The sequence below is a fragment of the Chamaea fasciata genome, unplaced genomic scaffold (assembly GCF_029207755.1).
Source record: "Chamaea fasciata isolate MVZ Bird 193981 ecotype frontalis unplaced genomic scaffold, bChaFas1.0.hap1 SCAF_2, whole genome shotgun sequence".
NCBI lineage: Eukaryota > Metazoa > Chordata > Aves > Passeriformes > Sylviidae > Chamaea > Chamaea fasciata.
Genome location: NW_027094087.1, coordinates 106,568,241 through 106,581,332, shown reverse-complemented (window position 1 = coordinate 106,581,332; position 13,092 = coordinate 106,568,241). Strand labels below are relative to the sequence as shown.

Sequence of the window (13,092 nt, the reverse complement as noted above, 5' to 3'; positions counted from 1 at the left end):
TCCCTGTAAGCTTTGTATTGTTTAAAAGAAATGCAGTAGATGCTAACCTTGAACACCCACTGCTTACCAAACAGAAATTTTGTTTCCTTTAAAATATTTAAAATTACACATTCACTACTTTTAATTAAGAGCTGAGTCTCTGTGAGGTAAGAAAATGGGGTAGATACACTGAAATAATTGTGTGTTTCAGTGCATCTCTGTTTATGTTCTGGGTATGTATGACACTTAAAATTAGGTTTCTGATTTATTTTGGAATGCAAATAACACAGTGTTCCTCAGAAACTTGGGTGTGTGCAAATGTCCTTGTCTGTAATGACACTAGAAAAATAGAATGTCTGTGCTGAGGGGAAAATACACTTTCACAAGAACTGAAGTCCCAGGAGGGTCTGGTATCATTCCGTAAATTCAGCGTCTGGATATGAAACCAGCTTCTACTCTGGAAGTGTGTGTCCTGTGCATGAACATGAGCTGCCTTCAGACAACTGTAGGGCCTGCCCCCAGATCCCTGTTTAAGGGTGGTGTTGGGTGTAGTGGGCCTGCTCCAGGCACTGTCATTGTTCCTCTGTTGAAAGGTGCAAGAACATTTGGTTCTTTGGTTGGGAGAGCAATGTGGCTTCTTCAGAGGAAGGTTGTACAGCTTCCTCTCAGTTGGTCAGTAGCAGTAATTTTTAAAGTGCTGGTGTCCATCAGTTACTCCTCTATGCAATTCCCTGAAAAAGTAGGTTAGAGAGCAAAAATCGAGATGTCTATGATGAAGCCTGGGAAACAGATTCGATCCCTAGCAGGAAGGAAGAAAAGTGGTTGTGCAGTGTTTGGCCTCCAGCTGTCCAACAAAGAGTTTCAGCTGCAGCTGAAGAGGTGCATCCATGTTCTAAGAGGGAAAAGAATGCTGAAGGGAGAAAGGATGGTGTGGTTGGCAAGTTATTGTTTGATGCTTCCCATGAGTCCATGAACCTAAGGCCTAATTAAACAATGCCTGGTGCATCTTTCTTCCCTCTGGAGTGGGACAATATCCTTTTCTGCTGTAATAGTAATCCAGCATCAATGAAAGAAAATGTCAGTCACTTTGATGAACTTCCCAGCAGAATTGAACAGACCAGAAGCAAGGATGTTGGGGAGAGAAATTGAACTTTTAATATATTTAGTAGAGCAAGAACAAGCACTTATAGTCCTTCTTTTATTAAAACTGACTTAAAAGATCTGTTGAGAGTAGTTCAATATCATTTCTTTATTGTTTCACAGAGTGAGACATCAAATATTTTGACTGCAAGAAAAGGCTGTTTCTTTAAAGTCCTACTAAGTAACATCTGTGAGCCAACTAAGTTTTTATTTCTTTCATACTGATATCTATTCAGGAAAATTTAGAGATTTACAAACTGAACTTGAGACAATTACTTGAAAAAGTTATCTAAAGACTCATGGCTAATATCTTTCTGCCTTTTTGGATTGTACCTTGTCTTTTAAGTTTTTTTAATTATCAATCAGCGCTCTGAGGTCCTGGCCAAACTGCAGGGCACCTCTTCCTTGCTGTTCCATAGCCCTGTGTGCTGGGGGCACAGTTGGGATGCATTGCAGCTCCCTTCCAGGCTCTGCAGTCCAGGTTTCCTGTCCCTTGTGGAGTCAAAGGCGTCCTAAGATCAAATCTGTTTACCTGTCCTAAAAGTCTGAAAGACTTCTGCGTCTGTTGCTTTTATTGTAAGCTGATCTTTCCTATGTACACCTAATGTAACCTTAAACATTTTGTCTAGTGCCATGATGGACCTTGAGTTCCTTGTCTTTAGAGTGCCTTTCTCTTTTAATTTATTCTCTGTTTCTCACCATCTGCCGATAGTTTCAGTTGCTAGATTTCCCATATGAACTGATAATAATAGGCCAATAATGCTGTAAAATGCATAAGAAATATCATCCAACTTGTCTTACTGTAATAATCTTCTTACGGTCTAGTCTGCCTCAAATGAAAAGTGTAATCTAAGTGCATATTTGTCTGCAAAAGAAAATGAAAAGTCAGAGATGTCTTCAGCCTAGTTTTTACCCTTTGTAATTTTTCTTAAAAAACATGAAAATGTATCTATTACATGACATTTTTAGGAAGCAGTAAAAATATATGCTTATTAAAAAACTTCAAATAATAGTTGTGTTTCAATCTTCTGTTATCATGTATTTTGCTGAGGCTGTTATTACGGACTCATTGCTTGCAATTTTGAGTGCTTATGAATCTTAGGAAATAGAAGTATGTTTCTACCCTTCATGTTTGAGAGAGAAAATTTATGACTTGTGGTTTAAGCCTAGCTGGTAACTAGGCACCGTGCTGCTTGCTCACTCCACACTCCCTGCTCCTCCCAGTGGAATGGGGCAGAAAATCAAAAGTAAAACTTGCTAGGTTAAGATTTTTTTTTTAAAAAAAGACATTACTATTATTATTATTATTACTATTATTATTATTATCATCATTATTATTATCATTATTATCATTAATAATAATAATAACAATAATAATAACAATAACAATAACAATAACAATAATAATAATAATAATAATAATAATAGTGTTGTAGACTTGAAAAAACCCCAAGATAAACAAGTGATGCACAATACAGTTGCTCACTACCCACTAACAGATGCCAAACCCCATTCCCCTGGGCTGTGGGTGGCAGAGGTCAGGAAGTGAATGAGCAGCTGTGTGGGGCTTAGTTGCAAACAGGGCTTAAAACAGAACAGATTTTTCTGGTGCCCAGTGTGGGGCCAATGTGCCAGACCTTCAAATCCACACAGTCCAGTGATCCTGGTTATCCCTCTCCTCCATCTGACTGGGGGCAGGTCCCTCTGATATTGATCACAAGATTCCCCACTTCTTTTTCATAGAAGTGGACTAGGACTTTGTTCTACAGTCAGTAACGTAATCAGCCCTTCCATTCTGCCTGGGAAACTGTCCACTGGAAGTTGGAGCAACAATTTTCCTTGGAGGACCCCCATTTGTGACTGCTTTTGCCTGCCATTCCCACAGCCATGCCTCTAGGGTCGAGGAATGCTTTCAATCCCACTTCAGTCCTCATGTCCTCTCTCCATGGTCCCACTTAAACCTCAACATTTGTTCTTAATCACCGCCTCTTCCTTTCTTTTTCCCTCTTTTCCCAACCCTTCCCTTCCTGTTTCCTTTCCCTTTGTTCCACTTTCCTTTAATGAAGAATTTGCCTCTACTAATTTCTTCTAAAATATAAATGCTAGCATTTTTATGCTAGTCAATTTTTTTGTTTTTTGAGCTTTACCTCATTGGAGAGCCAATGTTCATTAAGAGATGTCTCTGTGCCTTTTCTGGGCAAGTTATTTTTTAATTATTTCATTATGTTCTCTGTGTTTCTTTAATAATTACTGACTTGTATGTAGCTGTGAATAGAGAGCTTTTACAGAATACCAGCTTTTCATGTAATACTTCCCACAATATTAGCTTTCTTTGTTATGTATCTGATGAATAAGCTGATTAAATAATTCAGTTGTTTGATAAAATTTATTTGTAAAATTTACATAGAGACAATGAGGTCTATTATAGAGTCTTTGGAAACAACACAGGAATGACAATGAAAGTAGACAGCAGTAAGATAAGTAGAAGCTTGATGTTTTGAGATACCTAAATGTATGCAAACCAAAAGATTTGCAACTGGAGTTATCTATTAACACTTGATTTCAGTCTATTTCCTGATTTTCCTTTTTTTTTTTTTTTTTTTTTTTTTTTTTTTTTTTTTTTTTTTTTACCAGATTTTGTAGTTTTTAGGTAATATTCTTTGGCATAAAATTGTTTCAGTTGCTGTCTGAGTTTGGAACATGTCAGAGATATTTTAGTCTTCTTGATACTGAAGGCATTCTAGAATATGTACAGTCAGCTGAGTTACTACATAGAATACTCTGTGTATGATTCACTCCCTTACAACACCTGTGGGAAGACTTTACTGCAAATTCCACATTTTCCTCACATGGTATTTGTACAGTACCACATAGTTCTAAGACTATGGCTTATGTAGTTGACCCTGGTGTAGTGTAGGGTAGTTTTGGGTTTGTTGTTTTTTTTTCCCATACCAGTGTAATTTGTGAATTCATTTCTTCAGTCATTATTTAAGTTGGAGGGTAAATTTAATCCACAATTATCTTCCTGTATGTATCATGTTTTTTGGTAATTTTCTTTTACAACAGATGCTTTGGATTTCCTTCGGATCCCCTTGTGTTGTGTAAAGATAAGCATTTACAGCCAACAGCTCTATCAGTTAACCAAGAGAGTTTGTGTTTTAACCTTTATTTCACTCAAAGGCAGTAAATTAAAATTATATATAAAACTGCCATATACTTAAATCCCTAGTCTTTCTAGTCATTCCGATTTTAACAAAGTTTTATCTTAGACTTTAATTTTGTTCTATTTTTAGAATAAAATTTCTGCTTCTGGTGAAAAGTCAACTTGTGCTACACATCCAGTATCTTTAGTCCTTCCTGTGTCCTGTACTCTCTGTTTCCCCCATCTCTCCCATCACTGTAGTTTTGATGAAAGACGATTGAGTGAGAACCAACAATTCAGGCTGAAGCTATTCTGGGAAATTTTTTAAGTTTAGGTTTTGGATAAGTTTGTAATATAGGGTGATTAATATATCAGCATGCATAAAAAATGGTAGAGGACAGTCTCCTGAACATTTTCATTCCTTTTGGGTAAAGGGCAGTGGTTTTAGGTCACAACCTGAAAAAGTTAATTAATAATCTTATTTTCAGCAAGAATGTATAACAAATGGCTAGGAATTTGTTTGGCAAAGCCATTGACTAGCCATGCTTGGATTTTCACTGTTTTCAAAAGTTTGAGTTAACAGAAGCTTTCCAATGACATGATAAATTTACCTGATGCAACTTTGAGCCCTTTGTATCTCAGCACTTACTGCAATGCCGATTCAGTGAAGACATTCAATTTGTTTGAGGAAGAAGACATAATTACCCCATTGCCAGAAAAGCAACAGCCTTCCTCAGGTTTAGAATGCTATGTGCGACACTAGTGTAGGGTGCCTTAGTGTATTTTCAGTGGTGATTAATGGAAGGTATACTTCCAAGACCCTAAAAAATCAATGGAACTTTTGGTTTAAGGTTTACTTGTAATACATTTGTAATTAATATGTCCTGCTGGGAATGTTACTCTGCTGTGTCTTTATTTTCTTTCTAAAAGCTTTGCCAAAAAAACCAAAAACAACAACAAAAAAAAATCCAAAACCAACCAACCAACCAAAAAACAAGAACAAAAAACAAACAAACAAACAAACACAAAGTCATATTATTTGTTAAGCTGAATTTTTGGCTGTCTACATTGATTTCAACATAAATGTTATGAATAGCTTTAATGCTGCAAAAAGGAGGAAAGACAGAGGCGGAGGCAGTTATGAAGGCTGCTTCTATTTTTCCTGTGTGATACAAACCAATACAATTATATTCTATAGTCAGAATGTCACTGTGCTCATATTCCCAGAGAGATTCAGTAGCATTATGGGCGCAACTCTTTCACAGTGTTACAGAAGGGACTATTGATCACTCCAACTTTCTAAAGAATGTGAAAAAGCTCCCTTAAAGTGCATAGATCTTCTGTTTCTCCTCTGCAAAAATGACTTTTGTTCTGCAAGATTAGGGAACAAAATAAGGTCTCTGATTTAGTTGCATGTTTTAATTTTAAATTTGTCCTACAGCTTCAGGAATTCTGTACATGACTTCGACTCGCATAATGACACATGATTTCTTCATCCCATAATGTAAAAAACTTTTATAAAACTGTTTCTCATACAAAATGTGAGGCAGGAAATAGAGTTGCTGGATATTGTTACTTAAACAGATAATTCAAGGTATTGAGTAGTGCAATTAAATCATATGTGTATCTGTTCGGTTCTGGTTTTCAGATATTTAATAAAGTGGCAGTATGTGTGTTAAATAGGAATTAGCTTAGTTGGAATGGGTTGTGCGCAATGTGAAAACTGTCTAGGAAACAAGGATTCCCACTGCTGTAGAAAATTTGTGTTGTGGATTTGTTTGTTCCACAAAACAGAAACAAGGCCTTACCAAAAAATGAAGAGATTGAAAGGAGCTTTTGCTTCAGAAGGGCAGTCAGAGAGCAAGGTCATGGCAGAGCAGCTAATAGCACTGAAGTCAGGGCTGTACCCATAAATATGTATTGTTGAGAAAAAAATAATATAACACTGTATACTGTCCTTAATTCTAGCCTCTGTTTAAGTAACCTTCCAAAGGAATTGGTACTCCCTAACAAAATTTATTTTTCATTAAACTCCCTGCCAGCTCTAATGAGGGTTGCAGTGAGCACCAGGACAACATTGCTTACAGGAAAGCAAATGTTTTCTTTATAATACAGATTCCCAATTTGACGTTGCTCTGTAGTAAAAATGGAAGATGTGCAATGTAGGTCAGCATGGTGTCAATTCTAGAAAATTAAAATACAGACACTTCCTCTCAAATCAATCAAAGCATCCATCCAACTTCACAAATTAGAAAAACTGTGGACATGTGAAACTATTTTGCATGGCACAAAATAATCACTACTTTTTATTGTGGTTCTCAATAGCTCTCATATATACAAAAATATCTAAAAATTCATAGCTGCACAAAAAACTTGCTCATAAAAATATGTCTATATTTTTCATATTTCATGCTTTAGTCAAAGCATCAGATCAGAAACTTGGTTTGAATTTTAGAAAGAGTGGGTTTTTTTGAACATTGTCATATGGGGGAAAATCACAAGTATTTCCTTTCATCTTTCACTGATACTAAGTACAAAATGTGAGCTGTCTGTCAGCCACTTAGAGAACTGAGGCCACAACCCAGTACAATTCCACGCCCTATTAAAATGAATCTATTTCTAAGATCCTGACTAGAATAAGTCTGGCTCATCTCTTTCTGTGTACTTCCAATTTTTTTTCTGGCACACAGGGCACCTACTAGGCATTTAAATTTTATATAACTTCCTGTGTGTTTGGGGTTTTTTTCCTTGTTTCTTTCCTTGGGTTTTTTCTTCAAATTATTTTTCGTGGGTTTTTTTCCTGATTTGCACCTTAATTTCCAAGTCTTCTTTGTTTTCTATATATATTAGTGTTTAGTTCTGGGTTATTTGTTTGAAATAATGACATGTGCTTGAAATAAAGTAAGCATCATTATCTCTTAAACAATAGAACCCTGTTTAAGACAGATATATGTGAAAGAATCCTGTGAGCTTAAATGTATTTTCCTCTTTTACTTTGTGTCCTGCATTCCATATATATTCTGACATTGTCTTTTTAAAGCTTTCTGGTCTTTTCTTAATTATTATTTTTGCCATTTGAACTAACCAGAACAATTGTTTTATTTCAGTTTGGAAAACGTTACATTGAAGACCTTTTTAATGATTTTCGAGATGGACGAAGACTTCTGGAGCTCTTGGAATGCCTTACAGGCCAAAAACTTGTATGTGGAAGCTATTTTTCGGGGTCTAAATAGGTTTCAGTTTCATTTCAAATTGAGGAAACATTGTGACTGAGAGCTGTGTTAGACAGTTGTATGCACTTACTAAGTATGTGGCACAGAGAAACAAGACTCAGGCAGTGATATTTAGATACATGGATTTGAGCTGGAACAGAATTTAATGTGTATAATTATAATAGTTTTCTAATGTCATACATATGTTCTATCTTGTCTGATTGTACTTGTCAGAAAAGAGAGAACTGCTTGCTCTGATTGAGCTGGAAATTCTGAAGTGACACAGTCACATACATTTTTTCATGTCTTCTCTTGTATTCCTGGTTAGACTTTGTGAGTACAGCATCTTCTCATAAGAAGGCTGGGAGATTCTGAATCAAAATCCAGAGATAATATACTTGTACATAAATATTGAACAAACTGATGCTTATCTGTTTAGTTGCCATAGCAATGTTCTTAAATTGTGCCATGCAGAAGACAACTAATAATTATAAAAATAATCTGGAATTATCTAATTTTATATGCATTTCAGTGATTCTTTCACTGAAAATTACCTTCTAACTGTGGATCTAGTTTGTTTCAAAATTGACTTTATTTCATGTTGCGAAGCTGCATAAGCCCAGTGCATGTTAATATTCTGTTCTCATAAAGTTATGAAATAGAAACCTACAGGTGTAATATAAGATTTGAGTTACATGTTGTGCACTCTACATTCTGATTTTGGACAGTCAAGTTTGGTTCACTTTCTTTGTAGGCAAAAGAAAAGGGCTCCACAAGAGTTCATGCTTTGAACAATGTCAACAAAGCAATCCACGTTTTGCAGAGATATAATGTAAGTATTCAGCCAGCCAGGCGCAGAACAGCCTCTCGACAGCACACAAAATGCATTTTAGGTGTTGAATCAAAGACCTTGGTCTGTGGTATTGAAGTACTGGAGTCAAAGCAGCTTTATCAATGTGAATTGGATACTTTGTCATTTACCATCAAGGCTGAATGTGTTTTAAGGATTTTAAAATCCTCTTCCAGCAAAATTTTGGATAATACATCTATAATGGGTGTTGTCTGAAGACAGATCAACCTGCATGATTTTATTGTAATAAATGGTGTTTAAAATAATTTTTTAAAAGTTAAATACAAGAAGTCATCCATAGCTAGTTGCAAGACGCTGCCTATCAAAATATTTACTCACCATCTCTGAAAATTATGAAGTCAGAAAACCCAAGGCTTTTCCTACAATATTTTTTGTTAAGTTTCAAAGGCATCTTTCTCTCATTATTCAAAACTCTAATCATATCAATATCACTTTAAATTCTACCTTGTAAAGATTGATTTTTCGAGACAGTATCCTGTGAATCATTCTTAAGTAAATATTCCCGTATTATCTCTTTTTGCAGGCATTCTAATGGACCCGTAATTTTAGCAGACTTTTCTTCTGGCCAACTAATTTTATCATCACTCTCCTCAAGAAATAAATAATAATAATAATAATACTAATAAAAACTATAACACTTGCTAAGACTTCGCAGTAAAAGGTGGCAAAACAAAGATAATGTATTCTGTGCTATGTATTATATTGGATTTCTTGATAGCTGCAGGAGGTCACTAATGCTTGAGTTCAAGGGCTGAATAAACTTATTGATTTTATAAATCTAAAGTAATCCACCTAAAGATTTGTACATAAATGAAAGTGACCTTATAAGATTGACATAAACACGTCCAGCTTGATTTTTCCTTTTATTTAATGGAATTTCATGTAAATAAACAGAAGAAAAAGCTTGGGTTTGTAGAATAGGCAGGCACTGCCCTAATAAACGTTGCAGGGTGTCACTCACTGCAAGGAACTCCATTTTAAATTTAGCATCTAAAGTCTAGGTTCCATCTGGGAAACGTTCCAAGACATTGATGTTAGAATGAATAGCCATTTTCATGTTCTTTTAGTACAAAATGTGGAATTCTTAAGGAAAAGAGCTCTTTGGGAGTTTTAGAGTTCCTGATAAAATATCTAATTTATAGAAATGACCTATACATATATCTGTTGGAAAAAAAAAATTAAGATAAAGCGGCTTGTTTTGAGGGTGAGAAACTTTAGTCAATTTGCAGATGTAACTTCAAATAACTTCAAAAGTGCACTAGAGACTGCGGAATGCAGTTTTTGAAAGAATAGGGTACTTTGCCGTAAAAATACCAGTTCTGACCATGAAAAATTGCATCTATGAAACAGCAAGGATGCCAATTTTAGAGTCATAACTCTGTCCCAATGTGCAGGACATCTTATAATCTTTATAACCCTGAATCTGGCTTCCTTATTCATATAGTATAAAAGGTGGGGAGGGTGAAGGATCATTACCCATGTGGAGGATGGAAAATTCCACGGTGGTAAATAATGATGCATTGTGAAATTGCAAATGCATGATAAAATTATGGAAAACAACATTACTGGATGGACTGTTGTAGAAAATACTTGCTTAGGTCACAATCACTGCTTTATCTGTATGCCCGAACACATCCTGTATATTTCTTTATACATTATATAATTTAATTAAGGAAAAATTAAGTTCTGTTTTAATCTAAATATGTAATGTCTTGGGTTTGTAGGTTCTTACAGTGACTAGATGTGTGTGTGTGTGTTAACATTCAGGAAATTATATTATGTACGGTAGTATAAAGCAGAGTACAGTTTTTCTGTCTGTGTGATTTGTATTTGTAGATGCTTAATATAAAAGATATTTGAGTTATTATAACTATTACTTTTCATTTTATGTTTCACAACATGCTGTAACTGGAATAATAGGAACTCCCAATCACTGCTTTTTTTTTCCCAGAACATTAATTGTGCCATTTATAAAATGTGAGTTGTATGTTTATGGAACAACAGAAACCAAATGGGAGATTTACCTTAGTCTATCCCTTCATCTCCTTCCAACCTCTTATGCTTATTATTAATCTTTTACATTTTTTTTTTCTATAATAGGTTGATTTGGTAAATATAGGGAGCTCAGATATTGTGGATGGAAATCATAAGCTGACCCTTGGTTTGATCTGGAATATAATCCTCCACTGGCAGGTGAGTGGCACTGCTCATTACTTCCTTTGAAATGCCTTTATTCCACTGAACTTTCCCCCATTATTATCCAGCAACAAACTACAAAGTAAACATAGACATTGCAATGTGCTAAATCAGCTAATATTATGGCAGTCTGCTTACATATTCTTAAGGATACTGACAATATTAAAAAGACAAAATAGTTTTTACAGGATTAGCAGAAACTTTTTTTGACTGTAGTATCACAGTCAGATATTACAATATGATATACATGAGTTATCCTTACAAAAATGGATAGACAAAGCAAATGTGGATTTCTTTTTAGCATCTTAGAAAGAGTGACTTCTCTATTTTTATGAAATAATCTCATCAATTGCTTTTTTGTTGCTGACCCATACTGGCAAGAATTTATTTTTAGAACACTAAAAAGCTGCTGCACTGCCTATTTGTTGAAGCAAATTTGGCTCATTTAGCTTCCTTTCTCTTTAGAGAAAGGGGAGTTTGTGATATGGATCTCATAAAAACCAGCATGGTAGATGAAGAAATTTAACTAAAAAAATTCTGAGATGGCTATAAAATCAAAATTGAAAAGGATCTAGCATCTAGATGCTCTGAATCTGAGTTTGTATGAACTTGGGTTAAGAGTCTGTCCATTAGTGTTGACTATGTTTCCCAAGCAATAATCCACAAGTTTTTCATAGAATAACAAGAAAAGGTGGTGGGAAACAAAGCTTAAAAGACTTTAAAACTGAAACACTCTTATAAAAAATGAGATGTGTATCACTCATCCAAGCAGGGAACATTTTTATTCTAATTTTACAGGACGACAGCAACAGAGAAAAGCTGCAGATAGTTAACTCATTTTCTTCCTTTGTCTCCTGTTTCAATATTCCTAGTATAATTGCATAAAATTGTTCTAAATTACTTATTAAGAGCAGATGGAATATGATACCTAGTTATGCAACTTTTACCAATACTCCTTGAATCACTCTGTTTTAATTTGTATAAATTATGGACTGAGATGACTAATCATGTTCAAATTATTATTTTGAGGTTTTTTTTCAAATTTTATCCTGAAGCAAAGTGTTAAAGGTATGCTTTAGTAATAGCTGTGTACTTATTAATTTCTTTTCAATTGTTCCCCCCTACTGGGTGTGTGCCTGCACAGACACACAGAAGACACAGGTTCTGGTGTAGCCTGATGAGCTTTTTGACAGCAGCCATGTCAAAAACAAAAACCTTTTGTTTGCAAAAGTGTTTAATTTCAGGCTTCTCCTTGAGCCCAGTGATAACTGTGATGGCAGCTGTGATGGTACCCATGGCTTCAGCTTGAACTACCCATGGATGAAAGGTCCGTGGATCATATTTACAGATCAGTGATTAAAAGTGTGACTCTTTGTCAGCACAGTCATAATGATTCAGTCCAGGTCAAGTCTATACTTGGAGTTCCGTCATGCCTTAAAGATCTGGGAATAAAACAACACACTTTTGAGGCAACATTAGTATAGGAGATAATTCGAATGCTGGTCTTTAACAAGAGCCCTCAGGAGCAAGTATGGAAAAATGCTCACCCCACATAGGGCAAATACAATTTTATAGGTTTAGCAAATTAGCATACTTGACAATCATTCCCAATTAGAATCACAGGTAGTGAGGTAACCCCCTCCCCCTTGGTTCCATCCTTTTCCAGAACCTCCCCCCCTTTAGATACTAACTATACTTTGTTTATGAGAAATATCTCAAGATGCTGTTTTAACCTTGGTTCTCAGAGGATTTAACCTTGGTCCCCAGATTAGGACTGGGGCCTTTAAGAATGTATTTAGTCTGTCTGTCTAAAAAAGTAGGTGAAAAGCTAGTTACAAATCTATGTAGTTATACAGTAATAGGCTACAGAGGTACAAATATATGAGAATATATAAAAGCAAAAAGGCAAAAATCAGTTTGCCATCACAATGTTTCATTTTGTTCTAGTCATGAGGTACTGAAAGTGACCTGCACCTTCTGGACTTCTCCTTTTATTCAAATTTGTGTAAATAATTTAAGTGGTTTTTTTGTTTGTTTGTGTTTTTTTGCTTGTTTGTTTTTCCTAAAGAGTAGCCAAAACTTGATTAGCAACAAGAAGCCATTATTAAATAATAATCTTGTTGCTGTTTCTTAATGACAAATAATTTAAAAAGAAAATAATAAATTGGCAGATTTATACTTTGGCTTTTCTCTTTAAAAAAACCCAAAACACTCAAGAGCCATTCGTTTGCTGCCTATTTCCCTCAAGGTATTGAAAGAGTTCAAAGGAAATTTGCCTATTTACAGCTCTTTGGAAAGTCTGTTCTTTTCCAGATTTTCTTTCAAATTTGAAGTTAATTGCATGATCTAGAATATGTTTGTGATTGTTCTGCCTGTTTTTAGGCAGGTATGATTTTACATACTGACAGAATTTACAGTGAGACACAGCTGTTTCTTAGAACTTATTCTTTTTGTTGGTTTGTCTATCACAGATTGTTCCTGACAAGAAGCAGCTGGGAAACACAATGAGTTGTTCATATAGTCAGGGCCACCAAACTTATCTGCCACTTGAC

General features: G+C 35.2%; 1 protein-coding gene across 10 annotated transcripts in view; it reads left to right on the top strand.

Moving 5' to 3' along the window:
- DMD (dystrophin) overlaps positions 1-13,092 on the top strand; it is a 990,047-nt gene that overhangs the window by 183,975 nt on the left and 792,980 nt on the right. For all 10 annotated transcript variants that reach the window (XM_066176982.1, XM_066176984.1, XM_066176989.1 and 7 more), the window contains 3 exons: positions 7,369-7,461; positions 8,228-8,305; positions 10,445-10,537. In XM_066176982.1, the coding sequence (XP_066033079.1) occupies positions 7,369-7,461; positions 8,228-8,305; positions 10,445-10,537 (264 nt within the window). The remainder of the gene's footprint in view (positions 1-7,368; positions 7,462-8,227; positions 8,306-10,444; positions 10,538-13,092) is intronic.